We start from the raw sequence: 16,231 nt of genomic DNA, 5'->3' as shown, positions 1-16,231 counted from the left end.
TCCTATTTGCCTTGAGGAAGTCAGGCTGGTTTAAAAGACACCGTGAGACACAAGCAGGAATTTTCTTGATTGCTTTAGAGAAAAAGCCAATTAACATCATGTTAATTAGCTGACGGCTCTGGCTAAAATGCACGTGAACGTTTAAACAGGTGGAAGGCTGCGTTTGCAGAGGCTTCAGGGGGCTCCTGCGCCGAAAGATTTTGCCCAGAGGTGGGAAAATCAAGTTCCAAAGGAGTTTTGAGGGAGAACGTGCGGAAAAATGTGAAAGGGGGCGGAGTGCTTCCCGATCCGGCAGGAAAAAGCGAAACTTCCCATACCGGGAGTCGAACCCGGGCCGCCTGGGTGAAAACCAGGAATCCTAACCGCTAGACCATATGGGAGGCGCTGAGAGTGGAGGCGCCCGTACACCTCAAAGCGCTACCACCCTCCCCTCTAATCGCCAGAGCAGCTCCGCTGTGTCCCGTTCTGCCGTTCCGTGGGAGACACCGGGAGACACTGGGAATGCCCGGGACTCATCGGGACCCCCCAGTAAACGCCCCCACCTTGCCAGACAGACGCTGCCCTCACCCAACATGGCGGCCGGGGCTTCGGCCGCCCCGCGCCCTCATCACGTGATGCCTGGGGCACACGCGTGCGCGGGGCGGGCGCTCACGTGACCGGCGGCGGCCGCCGAGCGCTGGGTCCCCAGCCCCGGGCACCGCCGCCTCCGGCCCGCCGAGCCGGGCACCGCCCCGCCCCGCCCCGAGCCGCCGCAGGTACCGGGGGTCACACCGGCATCGATCCCCGAGCCGGCCCCGAGCCGCCCATCGCCGCCGCAGGTACCGAGGCGCGGCACGGCCCGGCCCGGGGGGCGCGGGCGCTGCGGGAATCCCGGGGGAATCGCGGGGATGGGGCTGCGGGGAATCCCGGGGGAATGGAAGAACATCCCCGAGGAGGGGCTGCGGGAATGCCGAGGGAAGGGGTGCGGGAATGCCGAGGGAAGGGTGCGGGAATGCCGAGGGAAGGAGCTGCGGGAATGCCGAGGGAACGGGCTGCGGGAATGCCGAGGGAAGGAGCTGCGGGAATGCCGAGGGAAGGAGCTGCGGGAATGCCGAGGGAAGGAGCTGCGGGAAGGCCGAGGGAACGGGCTGCGGAGGCACTGCCGGCCGAACCCGTCCCAGCTGGGCCGGGTTGTTCCGGGAACGCCGGAGGTTTCCCGGCGGCAGCGGCAGTTCCCCATGGCCCGGAGCAGGGGAGGGGAGCTGGGGTTGTGTCAGCGCTTCCCGGTACCGGGGGTGGCACTGGGATTGGCATTGGCACTGGGATTGGCATTGGGTTTGGCATTGGGTTTGGCATTGGGTTTGGGGAGCGGAGCCTGTGCCTGTGGAAAGCAGCGATCCAAGGTGGGCTTCTCCCTGCAGGTGTGTGATGCCAAGCACAGCCATGAAGAAAAAGGTAAGGACCGGGAGGAAAATGCTGTGTTTTCCCTCCCATCCCTATCCGTGAACACCGTTGGTTGTATCCATCCCTCGGCTGGGGCTCCGGTGCCTCTCGGGTCAGCGCTGCATCCTCTGCTGGAAGTGCCGGGCGTTAAACCCGGCTTTAATCCTGGCTGGGCTGGGTTCCTGCAGAGCCTTCCCCGGCGGTTGCTGTTCCCCTGGTGCTGCTGGGGCTGTTGCAAAACCCTCTGCAAAACCCTGTGCTGGGGGAGGAGGATCTGCTCCTGTCCCTCCCCTGTCCCTGGGCCCCCTCCCGAGGTGTCCCAGGAGCCTGGATCCCCTCGGGGCTCCCGGGAGGATGAAATTCAACACGTGGGGAAGGAGCAGCAGCTCTGGGCACCGCAGGGGTGGGTGTATCCAAGCAGGAGCACATCCAGAGCTCTTAAAGGAATATCTGGCTGCTTTTCCATGGTGAGCTGGGGTTGGGTTCCCTGCCTGGCTCTCCGTGCTGATGTCTGACCCCTTTGCAAGGCCTCTGCAGCCTAAACTTCGGGAATTGGGGCTGGTTTGGGCCGTGCCTCAGAGTGAGATCGAGTTTCTGCCCGGGATTTTGTGCTGGTGCTGTGAAATAAGAGCTTGGCTGTTCTCTGGGATCAGCTCAGGGGACAGGACAGGACAGGGCAGCATCCTGGGGGCCCTCCCCAGCCTTCCTGGGTTGGAACAGCCAGGAACACTCCTTTTTGCCAATCCTGGAGCCTGTGGGCAGCTTCCCTCTGGCCACGGTGCTCCCAGCCCGGAGCTGCTGCAGGGATGACCTGAGCACACGGCACTGGGGAATTGTTGCCTGGCTTTTGAGGCTGGGGCAGCTCCTGCCCTGCTGTCCGGGGTGGGAGGCTGGGCAGGCACTCACTGCTGTTCTCCTGAAATCCCTGCTGGATGGCAGACCTGCAGGGCTGCTGCCAGGAGCTGCATTTGGCTTTGTGACTGGAACTTGTTTAACAGCTGGGGTTTGTGAGCAAGGCTGTGTTGGCTGCCACTGATGGGTTTGTTTTGTTTAATTTTTATTTTTAGATCACAATGTAAAGCCTTGCCTGGTGTGACTGTCTCCCCTCATCCCCACCCCCAGTAGCATTCCCTACTTTTTGGCTGCCTCTCCTTTCCCCTGAGGTCTGCAGGATGGGACATCATGGAGCCAGCAGTCTCCTCTGGAGAGGCATCACTGGAGCCATAAAGGGTCTCCCCTGCTCTGGGGATGCTGACCTGGGTTGTCTCATATGCTTTTCCTTTTTTTTTTTTTTTTTTGGTCTTCTGGCACCTGAAACTGGGAATGTCCCTGGTATTTGGGGAAAGGAAAACCAGTCATGTTGTGGGAAGAGCAGTATTAGTAGGTCTTTAAAGTCCCTCCCACCCCTGTCTGGTTAGGACAGAGTGTTTGGGGTGGAAAACCAGGAGCTGAGGGGTTGTTTTTGGTCTGGAGGGGTTGAGACAAAGCTGTTCCTCATCTTTAAAGTCCTTTGGTGCCACCAAAGTCATCAGGTGGGAGAGGCTGGGAATGGGGAGGCAGCTCCTGCTTTTCCCAAGTCCTGTCCACGTTTTTGGAGAAAAGTATTCAATCTGACCGTGGCCCAGGGACCAAGGACAGCAGGGAGGTGGGATGACCATGGCCCAGGGAGCAGCCAGGAGTGGCTGGGATGTCTGTCCTGCTCCCCACGTGCTCCTCTGCTTCTCTCCCGGTGCATTCCCAGCTGGACTGTGCCAGTGCTGCGTTCAGTGCCTTTGGCAGTAAGATGTCAGCTCGAGGGAGCTGGGAATGACTCGGTGCTCTGTGGGAGCTCATTTTTCCTTCTTTCCCTCTGTGCAGGTGCTGCTGATGGGTAAAAGTGGGTCTGGAAAGACCAGCATGAGATCCATTATCTTCGCCAACTACATCGCCCGGGACACGCGGCGCCTGGGGGCCACGAGTAAGGAGCTGCCGGCCCAATCCCCATCCAGGGCTCCGGCCCCTCGGCAGGGGGGCGGCGCCGCTCCCCGCGGCGATCCCTGGCTCGGGTGTGGCCCTGCAGGTCCTCCCAGCTGCCGCACCCCGCTGGGAGCTTCGGGATCAGCCCGGGACAGGCAGGAAGCGGAGGGAAGGGAAAGGCAGCCCTGGGATGGGCTCTGCTGCTCCATTGTTCAACTTTTATCCTTAACTCCCTTTTTTTGGGATCAGGAAGCAGCCTTTGCTGCTTTATTGTTCAACTTTTATCCTTAACTCCCTTTTTTTGGGATCAGGAAGCAGCCTTTGGTGCAGCTGCACCTGTCAGAGCCTCCCCTGTGTTGGTGGAACATTCCTGCTGTATGCAGGGATCCTGCAATGCCCCCGTGGTTTTGGCAGGATGATGCACTGGGCTTAATGAATGCCTTTCCTTTTTCCCTTTCCAAAGCCTTTGCTGGGAAAGAGGGAGGAGTGACTCCTCTGGGAGAGGTGGATGAGTTGTTGGGCTCTGGTGCTTCTCACTGGGAAGGGCCTGTGAGGATTTAATGTCAGGGATTGGTGTAAATTTCCTCTTTGCCATGAATTTGGCCTCTTCCTGAAGTTTACATTCCCTGTGTTCCTGGTTTATTTTGTTAGGAATGGCTTAAAGCCCTGCACAGTCATTGCTACAGTATCCCAGGGGTCAGGGAATGTGTGAGTGAAGAGGAACACTTACTGCACTTCTCAGGAGAGCAGTGGGCAGGGAGGCCTGACTTCCTTTGGGATATGGTGTTTTGGTGGGATTTTACAAACTGGGGCCGTTTTGTGAGGAATGCCCATCCCTGGAAGTGTCCAGGGCCATGGATGGGGCTTGGAGCAGCCTGGGGTAGTGGAAGGTGGCAGGGGCTGGAATGAGGGCTTTAACCCCTTCCAGCCCAAACCATTCCATGATTTGTGCTGATTTCCATGATTTTTGGCTGCCCAAGCTCTGCCCCGGGTGTGTGGTGCAGTCATTGAGCTCCTGCTGTCTCTTTGCAGTTGATGTGGAGCATTCCCACGTTAGATTCCTGGGAAACCTGGTGCTGAACCTGTGGGACTGTGGAGGGTAGGTACTGATCATTCCTGGCCTTTCCCAGTCTTTGGGGGAGACTCTGGGGAATCAGGGATGGAGCAGAGTGGATTCTCCTTCCCCTGGGATGAGGTGGTGCCAAGGGAATGCTCCTTCTCCTGCTGTCCTGAGGTGCTGGAATCGCTCTCTCCACCTCCATCCAGGTGGGATTTGTGCAGAGAGGCCAAGCTGGAGGTTGGTCCTGTGGCTCCTGGAAGCAGCTTTTTTCAAGGAATGTATCCCCTCCTCAGCTCCATGGCCTCTGGATCATCTCAGTCATGTTCAGCCAGAGTTAAAGGAGATTTAAATCCTGGGATTTAAGGCTGAACTGATGCTTTGGGTCACATTTCACCTGTTCCTGCTGCTGTGGGCTGTCACAAATGGCTCCTTAAAGCCAACCTGGGGCCAGAAGCATCAGGACATGAGGAAGCTTTGGCTTCCTGTGGGACTGGGGGGCTGATGCTCTCCAGGAGCATCCAGCTTTCCTTGGGAATGCCCAGGGCATGCAGCTCCAGCCTGGCCTCCCGAGTGGGGGCTGCAGTTCCAAATGCCAGCCTTGCCCTCCTGGCAGGAGGAGATTCCCACAAACCCAGTGTGCCAGGCAGGAGCTGCTCTAAAGGGAGTCTCCTGCTCTGCTCCCTCAGCCAGGACACCTTCATGGAGAACTACTTCACCAGCCAGAGGGACAACATCTTCCGCAACGTGGAGGTGCTGATCTACGTGTTCGACGTGGAGAGCAGGGAGCTGGAGAAGGACATGCACTACTACCAGTCCTGCCTGGAGGCCATTCTGCAGAACTCCCCCGATGCCAAGATCTTCTGCCTGGTGCACAAGATGGACTTGGTGCAGGAGGACCAGCGGGATCTGGTGAGGAGCTGGCAGTTGCCATGGAAACGTGTCCCTTGTGCCATGTGGGTCACGCCTCAAAGGCAGCCCCTCGGGGCTGTTCCACGAAGGCTTTCTCAGATGTCCTCAGAGCTTTTCCTGCCTTCTTTTAAAGTGTGTCGTCCTAGAATCCAGTGGAGAACATCAGTGCTGATTTTTAGGGGCAAGAAAAGCCTCTCCTGCCTGGTTCCAGAGCTCCCAGCACACCTTGGCTCCTTCCAACCCAAACAATTCTGGGATTCTGCAGCAAGGCATCCTTGGCCCTGCTGCTCCCTGGGAGGGTTCCTGGCCAGTCTCCCCTTCTGTGTCCCAGAGATCCATGTGAAACTCATCCCATAAATCCATGCAGCAACCACAGCACAGGCAGGAACATTTATACTCAACCCTCAACTCTCTTTGTTCCCCAGATTTTTAAGGAGCGTGAGGAAGACCTGAAGCGCCTTTCCCGGCCCTTGGAATGTGTTTGTTTCAGAACTTCCATCTGGGATGAGACACTTTACAAGGTTGGTGCAGCTTCCTCTCCACTTCTGCCTTCCACTTGGAGCAGAGCAGGAGGATCCCTGGAGCTGCTGCTGATGTGTTCAGCTCTGCAGATGCTGCTTCTGCAGGGTGTCAGTGAAACCCCAATTAAACCTGGGTTTAATCAATTCATTTTAAAAAGTCAGGAGCGTGTGGTAAATATCAGGAACTTGGCAGGCAGGCATCCCAAATATCCCACTGGCTCTGGGAAGGGTGAGTTTGCCACTGCCCCACAACTGGGTCACCAGCTGGGCAGGGAGGGGGGCCTGAGCTTGGAAAATCCAAGTGTGGATGAGCACAGATGTTGATCCCAGCATCCCCCAGCCCCTCCTGTTCCTGGCCTGTTGGGATAAGGTGGAACTTTGTTTGGGTCAGGGATGAGCTGCCAAGTGTCCATCTGCGTGCTGACCTTGCTCAGGATTAAAAATCTCTGTGAACTCAAGTGGGAGAAGGAGACAGAAGCATTCCAAACTTAAAGTAGGGATGATTTAACTCTGTTCAGCAGCACTGTAGTTTCTCTGCCTGCTGGAGAAGAACTGGAGCCAGGGAAGGGTCTCCTCAGGTCTGGGCTCCCTCTGGGACCTGGGCATGGAGGGTGGAGAAACTTCTCAGCCTTGCCCAGGCTGTCAGCACCCAGAAGTGCCAGAAATCCCTCTGGGAGCACATTTCTCACAAGGGGCTGAGGAGAGGAGCTGGTGGAACCTTTCTGTGTCTCCATGTCCAGGCCTGGTCCAGCATTGTCTATCAGCTGATCCCCAACGTGCAGCAGCTGGAGATGAACCTGAGGAACTTTGCTCAGATCATCGAGGCAGATGAGGTGCTGCTGTTTGAGAGAGCCACGTTCCTGGTGAGTTCCTGGGATAGGTGCCCTGGGTGGAGCCTCCCTTTCCCTCCCCTCTGCTCTGGAGCCAGGTTGGGAGAGCTATGGGGGCTCACCTGGAGAGGAGAAGGCTCCAGGGAGAGCTCAGAGCCCCTTGCAGGGCCTGAAGGGGCTCCAAGAGAGCTGGAGAGGGAGTGGGGACAAGGCATGGAGGGACAGGACACAGGGAATGGCTCCCACTGCCAGAGGGCAGGGCTGGATGGGATATTGGGAATTAGGAATTGTTCCCTGGCAGGGTGGGCAGGGGCTGGCCTGGCATTCCTAGAGCAGCTGTGGCTGCCCTGGTTCCTGGCAGTGCCCAAGGCCAGGCTGGACACTGGGGCTGGGAGCAGCCTGGGACAGGGGAAGGTGTCAGGTTGGAACTGGATGAGCTTTGAGGTCCTTCCAAGCCAACCCATTGTGGGATTCCATGGAAGTAGGGAGGTGCCAGCCCCAGTGCAGAATGCCCTGATCCAGGCTTTGGGATTCTGAAAGCAGCTACTGGGACCCTGTGGCCCATGGGACCATCCCAAAACTGCCCCTAGCAGCAGCTGAGCTGAGGCTTGGTTGGGGTTTCCTCTTGCAGGCTCTGGGAGTGTTTCAGGTCCCCATTGTGGTGGGACTGCTCTGAGAATCTCCCTCTGCACAGGGCAGGAACCTTTTGTAGCTTCACAACCAAACCTTTTCATTTCCTCCTGCTGGGACATTTGAGCTGGACCTGATTTCTTTTGATTTTTGATGTTCTGCAAATCCAGAGCATGGATGAAGGGTCAGCCATGGGATTGTGATGCTTTTCCAGGTCCTTGTGCTCCTAATCCCTCTGCAAAGGTGCTGGATAAAACCACTCTTGGTGCTTGTCCGTATTCCTGATTGCTGGGCTGGGCTCTTCACACTTTGCACCAAAGCCTTGCTGAGCTGAAGGAAATACTTGAATTATTTGGAGTGTTTTTCTTGCTGGTGATTTGGAAATGATGGAGGGAATTTGGGAAAGGAGCCATGACTTTTTTTCCTCCTTAAACTATCAGAAACAAACACTCGCCATGCCTGGCAAGTTCTGCTTTTTGACCTTTTGGAGATAATGAATAGTTCCACCTTGGGGTGTGTGACAGTGTGATTGTTACAAGGACATTTTCAACTGAAAGAAATGATCGTTGCTACAAAAATTGTGTGCTTAATTTAAGTGCAATGGTGACTTCTTAAAAAACTCCTCCCTTTTTTCATATACTTAAACATACCCAGGACTCTCTTCTCTTGAAGGGGAAATCTTCCTGTGAAAATCTCTTTGGGAAGTCTTATTCTGAAAACTTTACTCTGAAACTGTGGTTAAATTGTAGTGAAAAAACCTCATCTGGGAAGTTTAGGAAGGAAATTGAACACTGGGAACTGCAAGTCTTGAATGTGGCTAAAAGAGTGCTTGTGGGAATAATTGGGCAAGTTTAAAAAGTGATGGGTTTAAGGTGGTTAAGGGAAAAAAAAGAGTAAAAAAACCTAAAAAAACTGTTAAATGTGACTCCCTGAATAGAGCAGTTTCAGATCCCTGTGCAAGGGCTCCTGACACATCCAGTGAGAGCTAATTTTGGGATTGTGAAGTGTTTGGGATTGTGAAGAGAGGGCTAAGGTTTTGAAGAGATTCCTGTCAGGTTTGCTGTGGGGATGGAGCTGTTTGGGCAGGAAATGCAGCTCTCACTCCGTGTGGCTGAGGAATAAAGGGCTAGGGCCACCAGCTTGGTGGGAATGTTCATGGAGATGTTTTCAAGGGTTCCTAAAGCCCTTCAGACCCTCTGGGTGTTGGCATCCAGGCACTCAGGGCTGCTCCCTCTGCTCTGACTGGACTCAGAGAAGGAATGGAGAAGGAATTCCCAAGGAGCCAGCTGCCTTTGAGCTGCTTTTCTTGGGGAGGGGCAGCTTGATTTGGCTTTGGGATCACTGCCTGTGCAGGATGGGGAATGCCTCAGCAGCACCTTAGGATGGAAAATCCATCACAGCACTCGGCCCATTCCTCAGGTGATGGAGGCATGTTTTACTCTGTTTCCACCTGCTTTTGGATCAAGATGTAAATTGCTGCTGAGGTGAAGCCCTCAGGGGACAGTGGTGTCACCTGGCAGATGTGTGCTGTCCTTTGTGTGCTGATCCTGTCACTGAGTTTCTCCACAAAAGCCCCACAAGAATTTCTGTAAACACCCCCAAGATCCAGTCAGCCAAAGGCAAAGGGGATCCTGCCCTGCTCCCCAGCCATTGCCAGAGCTGCTGGGAGAGCTGGGCTGGAATCCCTGAGTGGCTGTGCCCCTTCTCCAGGTGATCTCCCACTATCAGTGCAAGGAGCAGCGGGATGTGCACAGGTTTGAGAAGATCAGCAACATCATCAAACAGTTCAAGCTGAGCTGCAGGTGAGCTGCTCCCAACAGCACTGGGGACATCAGGGCTATTCCAGCTTTTTCCAGAGAATCCCAGTTTGTCTCCTCAGCAGCTGGAATGCCAGGGTGGATTATTGGAACACAAATCATTAGATGTTAATTTAACTCCTTCTTTGCTCATGGTGGAAGAGCTTCCTGTATCAAGGCAGAGGAATTCCAGGGCTGAAGTGATCAGAAGTGTTTCTCTTGGAAACGGGGAATGGAGAGCTCTGCTCCAGCCCAGGCCCACAGAGGATGGAGAGGATGGGGCCCTGCCTGGAGAAGATGGGGCTTGCAGTCACTGTTTTCAGTGGAAAAGTGGGAAGCTTGGCTTTGTACAGCCCTCAGGCTCCACTGCCAGGTTAATTCTGAGGGTGTGTGGAGCTGGATAAAATGGAGAAGTTTCTGGGGTGGTTTACAGATGTTCAGATGTGTCCAGGTATTCCCATTTTATGCTTATTTCTGCTGCTCATCCAGAGTGTCTAGCTGGGAATGGCTGAGCCCTGGTATCCATGGGGAGCAGGCCTGGTCAGGGGAGTTGTGTCTGGAATTTCCTTCATTCAATGCACAATCAGCTGATATTGTTCTCATTTGGCCCCAAACTGAGGAATTTGCCTTTAAAACCAATCCCAGCCAAAGCCCTGCTGTAACCACACCTTGACAAGTGGGAGTTCCAGCTCCTCCTTGTTCCCAACAGCTCAGATCAGGGATTTTGGCCATGTGGGCACGAAAGCTCTTCAGTCACTCTTTTTTTCCCCTTTATTTCCTTGTTTTTCAGTAAGCTGGCAGCTTCTTTCCAGAGCATGGAGGTCAGGAACTCCAACTTTGCTGCTTTCATTGACATCTTCACATCCAACACCTACGTGATGGTGGTCATGTCAGACCCCTCCATACGTAAGTCAGAGCCAAGAGAAACCTGCTTGGGACATAAAAAAATCCCAGAAAAACCTCAAAAGAGGAGGAATTAGTCCAGTTGAAACCGTGTTTCTCTTGGAAAATGAGTTTTTAATTACAGAACTGATTAAGAGAGAGGGATTGAGTGTGAGCAGAGCCCTGCAGAGGTGGTGGCACAGCTGAGCTGCTGCTGCTGCCACAGGGAGCCACCAAACCAGACCTGGCTGAGCAGGTTGTGCCTAAAGCCTATTTTGGGCAGTTGGGAGCTGGCAGCCCTGGTGATTTTTGGGGAGGAAGCAGAGCTGGCTCATGTTTGGGTGTTGCTGGGCTGCCTGGGCTGTCTCGGGTGGACAGGCTCTAATTTTAGCAGCCTCTGTTTATCCCAAGGAGGAGCTGCAGCGCTGCCAGCCCGCAGCCCCTGGGAGCAGATCCCTGTTTACACAGCTCCTGCTGGGAGCTCAGGGGCTCCAGGGGCACTGCCCAGCACTCCTCAGGCCTGCTGCTGTTGTTTTCCCTGCCCTCCTCACTTTGGGAATTAGGGACAGTGTGGGATCCCTGAGAGTGAGGCACCAGCTGGGCATTGCTGGCCTGGGGAGCAGCTCTGGGATGAGCGGTTCTCCCTGGAAGAGGCTTTTCCTCATGTTCTTCTGGGATCAGCTGACCATTCCATGTTAAATTTGCCCAGACCATCCCACACTAAACTTTGCCCAGACCTTCCCACATTAAGTTTTGCTCAGACCATTCCATGCTGAATTTTGCCCAGACCTTCCCATGTTTAATTTTTACCCATCCCACATGAAATTTTGCCCAGACCTTCCCACATTAAATTTTGCTCAGGCCATCCCAGACCAAATTTTGCCCAGATCTTCCCCCGTTGAATTTTCCCAGACCATCCCACCTTAAACCTTGCCCAGACCATCTCACATTAAATTTTACCCAGCGCTTCCCACCCTAAATTTTGCCCAGCCCAAAATCCCACTGTGGATGTTGCCCGGCTTGGGAGCAGCAGGATGCACCCAGCCCCTGCAGACAGAGCTGTTGGAGCCAGGCAGCCCCGAGGCCGTGGTGACTCTCACCCTTTTTTAACTTCTTTTTATCTCCCCGTCCCTTTTCCGTCGCAGCTTCCGCGGCCACGCTGATCAACATCCGGAACGCCAGGAAACACTTTGAGAAGCTGGAGAGAGTGGATGGACCAAAGCACAGCCTGCTCATGCGCTGATCCCAGGCACTGGGGCTTTGGGGGGAGAAAAAACGGATCGGGACTACTTCTTTTTAGGAGAATCTAACACTGTCCGTGTCTTTGTTGGGCTTTGAAATGAGTGTGCTGCTTGTTTTTTCTCCTCATCACGTTGGACACTAGAGCTGGAGGCTGGCCGGATCTGCTGCGGACCTTCCCGGAGTTCCCTGGCACGGGAGGGTGGGAAGGAGGCAGGACAGGTGATGTGCCCGCAGGGGCTGTGGCAGAGCCCTCCTGGATGCGTGGCTGCCGGCTGATGGGATATTTACTGTTTCCTTGGATGGTTGCTGGAATAAGTTTATAAATTTCTCCTCGTCTTTGGTCATGGAAATAAATTTTTGCTACCAGGGATTTCAGATCTCAGAGCTTTGCAAAGTGGGTTTGCTTTCTCCTAAATCCCGGGGCAGCTTTGGGAAGCAGGAGCTGTAGGAGCTGCGTGGCTTTGTTCGTGGTTTGGGGGGATTTGGCTGAAAGCCATTCCAGAGTTACACTGGGAATCGCTTGGCAGCATCTCCCTCCCTTTATTCTCTCTTGCTGCATCAAATTACTGTGTAAAAAAGGGTGTGGTGCCTCCGTGCCTGGCTCTGCCCTGTATCCCTGCCCACACACCCGCTGGGAGGGGAAAATCCACCGGGGCGAGTCCGGGAGTGGGAACGAGGAGCTAAAAGGGCCGGAGAACCTGAGCCCAGGGGAGAAATCCACCGGGGCGAGTCCGGGAGTGGGAACGAGGAGCTAAAAGGGCCGGAGAACCTGAGCCCAGGGGAGAATCCACCGGGGCGAGTCCGGGAGTGGGAACGAGGAGCTAAAAGGGCCGGAGAACCTGGGGGCTCAGCACAAAATCTCCCAGCCGCGCTCCATCCTCCTGAATCCAACACCCGCGTCTCGCACCGCCCACCCGGCAGCTGCCGTGCCTCGGGCTGGGGGAGTTCCGATGGGAATCGTCCCCGTGGGAGAGGAGCTGCTCCCAAGGGAGCCCCTGGAGAGCTGTGAAAGGGGTTGTGTGCGCCGGGGTGCAGCTGGGGAATACCTGGAGTGGGAATCGCGGGACAGCCCCGACACAACCGCGGTTCCCCCGTGGAGCTGCCCCGTGCCTGGGGTCAGACCCTGCTGGGAATGTCACAGCTTCCCACACTCCGGCCCTGCCCCGGAGCAGGAGGATGATGGTGGAATATCCCACTCTGGAATATCCCGTCCCACTGGGAAGGGCTTCAGGAGAGCAGGAGAGGCCGCAGTTCAGGAGCTTTGGGCACCTGCTGGGAGCTGTTGTGCCGAGCCGAAGGAGGGACGGTGGGAATGCTGCTCATTGCCATGGTGACAGCAGTTTCCGCTGGCTTTCCTTAGGGAATAAACCACAGCAGCACATGGAAGTGGGATGACGTCAAAGGGGAGTGGGGGGCAGGTGACAAAGAGCTATGAGGGACAAGTGGCCAGAGCTGTCAGGAGCCAAATCCCAGCTGGGCTGGAGCTCCTGGGACAGTGACCCAGTGGGGGTTGGGGTAAAGTTCTGCTGTTCTCCTGCTCCCAATCCCTTTTCCTGAAGTGCATGGAACTGGGGGCTCTGTGGGAATCAGCCCGCTCCTTTTGCTGTGGCCAGGGTGGCACGGTGCTCATCAAGTGACAGCCTGTGACAAACAGGTGCCTGTGTCAGAGCCCCTGCCCTGCCTGCTCCGATGGCACCGAGGTGTGTCCTTTGTCCCTTCCCAAAGCAGATCCCAGGCCATTTTGGGAGCCTGGGGTTGGTAGCTGCTCTGGCCCCTTCCATTCCAAGCAGGGAGGTTTGGGACATCAGGCTCGTCACCCTCTTCCCACCCTCTGATGGGAAAACTCTCCCCACTTTCTCTGGCAGCTCCTGCCCTCAGGAAAAAAAAAAAAATTGATGCCTGCTCCAGATGTTTCTCACACAAACATCCCAAACCTGGATGAGGTGGCTGTGATCCAGCCTTTTCCTTCAGCCCTTGACCTTGAAATGAGAAGAAACTTGATGCCATGTGCCACCGAGATCCTGAATAAATTCCCCCCTTGGCCCATTCCTTGGAGCTGCTGTGGGGCCCAGGGTGAGTTCCCTGGGACAGGCTGTGCTCCCTGGGGCTGTCTTGGAGCTACTTCCAGATTTTTTGACCATTTATTTCTTGCCTTGGAGCATGGATAGCTCCAGCGGGGTCAGCCCCTGGCTGTTTCCCCCAGGATGAGCTGTGTAGGGTCAATAATTCCTGAGGGCCTCCCTGGGGATGCTGCCACTTGTTTTTCCTCCTTAGTGGCACAGAGTTGTCCCAGGAGCTGCTGGGCAGGGGGACATGGGGCTGTGGTGGCCACACGCTGCTCTCCAGCTGGAACCAGCCCCTCCAACCCATCCAGGAGGTCACAGATTCTCTGTCACTGCTGAATTGCGCCACTGCTGAATTGCACCTTGTGGGCACCTCGTGAGGAGCACCCACACACCCTGCCGGGCTCCAACCCCTCCTGCCCAAATCCTTGGGGAGCAGGAGAGGGGACCTTGGGGGAAGCCCTGCCCTGCTCTCCCCTTTCTTCTGCGCTTTTTGGGAGGTCACCTGTGCCTGCTGCTGGTCCCTGAGCTCGGTGACATTGGGGTGGGGGTGCTTTGGGTGCAGGGCCCACTCATCCCCCAAAAGCTCCCAGGGGAGGTTGCTGAATGAGGGTCCCTACCTGATCCTGTCCTGGGGCCTCCCTGGTGTTTCCTGAGGAGAGAAAGGGTTTTTTTTGTCAAAAATAGATCAGTTTGGTGCTGGTTGTGTATGGTGTGGTGTCTTGGCAGAAGTGGGGGGTCACGGGAGTCCCCTCCTCACCCCTGGATGAGCTCTGTGTGTGCCAAGGTCACCGCCTTGGTGGCCATGACCTGCTCCTCGAGTCACCCCTGGCAGGGACATCGTGAGCAGGGGACACCTGGCTGAGTCCCCATCCCCAGGATGAGCTGGGTCAGGGCTGGGGTCCTGCATTTGGGGGGTCATGGGGTGACTAACCCAGCCTGGGCCTGTCCCTGGCAAATTCAGAGTAGGGCAGAGATCTGGGGACATCTCAAGGTTGGGGACACCCCAAGGCTGGGGCCGCAGCACTGGGAGCAGCCAGGTCCCTTGGGATGAGAAGCTGGAAAACCAGGGAGTGTGGGATGAGTGAGGGTGGATTCCCACTGGCAGTTCCACCCCAGGCCAGGGGCTCCCCGAGACCCCCCCCAGGAAGGAGCCAGGGAACCCCCAGACCCCCCCACGGCTGCAGCCCCCTGGAGAGGCTCCCCCAACTCTGCCAGGACCCTGCCACCCTGGGAGACCCCACTGGGGAGCTGAGGGGGTACCCCACATATTTGGGGAGCTTACCTGGGTGGTGGGGGGGCTCGGGAAGCAGGGACTGGGGGGAGGGCAGGCAGTGCCCCCAGGGCACCCGTGGGTGCTCGGATTTGGGGGTGCTGCCGGCGCCTGTGGATGGAGGTGCAGGAGAAGCCCAGGACCCCCAGTGGGGGGGGTCTCTGCTCCCCCTCATCACTGCCACGAGTTCCCCCGATCTGAGCCCTCCAGCAGCATCCCTGCCCCCCCGATTTTGGGGTGCACTCGGTGGGGGGGGGGGTGGGAACAAGTTGGGGTCCACCCCCCTCCCCCAAATCCTGCGCGTTCCCATGGCAACGCCGGATGCGAGGGGAGCCGCCCATTGGCTGCCGATGATGTCATCTCAAGGGCGGGGCACCCCCACCCCAAAAAAAAGAGGGTGGGGGAGGGGAGCTCCGCCCCACGCGGCCCCTCCCCGCCCGTGGGGGCCCCACCCCGCCCCACCCGGCACCCAGGCCTCCCCTCCCCCCTCGCCCCCTCACGCGGGGGTCGCGCGTGGGGTCTCCCCCCCCCGCCATGCGCCGCGCGCGCTTCCGGGGAGGGCGCCCCCCCGCGGCTGGGAGGTCACACCGGGCGGCGGCCCCGCCCTTCCCTCCCCCTCCCACGCCCTTTGCTCTTAAAGGGCCAGGCCCCCTTTGGGCTCCAGCCCCCTCGTGCCCCCCCCCATCCGCGGGTCTCCCCTCTGTATTCCCTCCGTGCCCCCCCGCCGTGTCCCGAGCGAGGGGCTGGGGACACGGTGGGGACAAAGCGGTGGGGGGGACTGTGGAGCGCGTTTTCCCACGCTTCCCCCCCCACCCCCCCCGCCCAAGGTCACCCGAAATGCCTCCTTAAGCTGTTTAGGGCTAAGAACGGGGGGCACCAATTATTCCCGGGCTGCGGGGGACATAAAGTGTTTGGGGGGGTGCACAGCACCCCCAGATATGTGGGTTTGAGGGGCGACCCCCCGAGCCCCCACCTCGCACCCCTGGCTGGGTTTGGGGTGCACCAGGCTGAGGACGGAGGAATTCAGTTCACCCATAAAGGGGGGGGAGGGTGAGCAGTGGTGGAATTTGGGGGGCAACGAGCCCCCCCCCCCGCACACTTAGCTGCCCCATCCCGCACCCCCTACCCCCGCGGCGCTTTGGGGTACAAGGGACCCCCAAATTTGGGTAGGGGAGGGTCCCCCAGGGGAGGACCGAGTGTCCCTTTTGCACCCCCCCCCTCAATGAACCTGTTTGTGGGGACCCCCGGTTGTGAGGGGCTGGTCCTGGGGGGCTCTGGGGACATTGAGGTCCCCAGGTGCGGGGGGCAGTTTGGTGTCTGTCTGGGGGTGTCTCCTGGTGTGTTTTTGGGGGGGTCTGGCTGGAGGGGGTGCTTTGAGGACCTGGGGATGTGTTGGAGGGGGTTCCTGACTGAGCGTGGGGTGTTTGACGGGTGTCTCTCCTTGTTGGGGGTGTTTTGGGGGTCCCTGGATTTTGGGGTTGGGGGTGCACGGTGTGTTTGGAGGGGGCTCTGTGTGTTGGGGGTCCCCAGGTGAAGAGGTGGGTTCTGGGGAGGGGGGGATGTCTCTGGCTCTTTTTGGGGTGTGTTGGGGGGCTCCCGGCTGTATCTGGGGGTGATTCGTGGGGGGCTGTGTTTGGGGGTTCCGTA

General features: G+C 57.3%; 1 protein-coding gene and 1 non-coding gene across 3 annotated transcripts; one reads left to right on the top strand and one right to left on the bottom strand.

Annotated features, from left to right (window-relative positions):
- Positions 1 to 308: 308 nt before the first annotated feature.
- Positions 309 to 380, bottom strand: TRNAE-UUC. Its single transcript has one exon. It is a non-coding gene; the product is annotated as a tRNA-Glu (tRNA).
- Positions 381 to 691: 311 nt separating this feature from the next.
- LOC121346499 (ras-related GTP-binding protein A) lies at positions 692 to 11,628 on the top strand. 2 transcript variants are annotated; one of them, XM_041424362.1, is made up of 10 exons: positions 692 to 818; positions 1,401 to 1,434; positions 3,280 to 3,379; positions 4,411 to 4,477; positions 5,125 to 5,347; positions 5,773 to 5,868; positions 6,609 to 6,731; positions 9,039 to 9,130; positions 9,915 to 10,030; positions 11,152 to 11,628. In XM_041424362.1, exons 2-10 carry the CDS (start codon positions 1,408 to 1,410, stop codon positions 11,247 to 11,249), a joined length of 942 nt encoding a protein of 313 aa, XP_041280296.1. In that variant the 5' UTR covers positions 692 to 818; positions 1,401 to 1,407; the 3' UTR covers positions 11,250 to 11,628. The 2 variants fall into 2 exon arrangements, with proteins under 2 accessions (XP_041280296.1, XP_041280297.1); XM_041424363.1 differs by having other exon boundaries at positions 736 to 755.
- Positions 11,629 to 16,231: the final 4,603 nt, after the last annotated feature.

Source organism: Onychostruthus taczanowskii, unplaced genomic scaffold (assembly GCF_017590055.1).
Source record: "Onychostruthus taczanowskii isolate IOZ18803 unplaced genomic scaffold, ASM1759005v1 scaffold81, whole genome shotgun sequence".
NCBI lineage: Eukaryota > Metazoa > Chordata > Aves > Passeriformes > Passeridae > Onychostruthus > Onychostruthus taczanowskii.
This window is presented reverse-complemented; position numbering and strand designations above follow the sequence as displayed.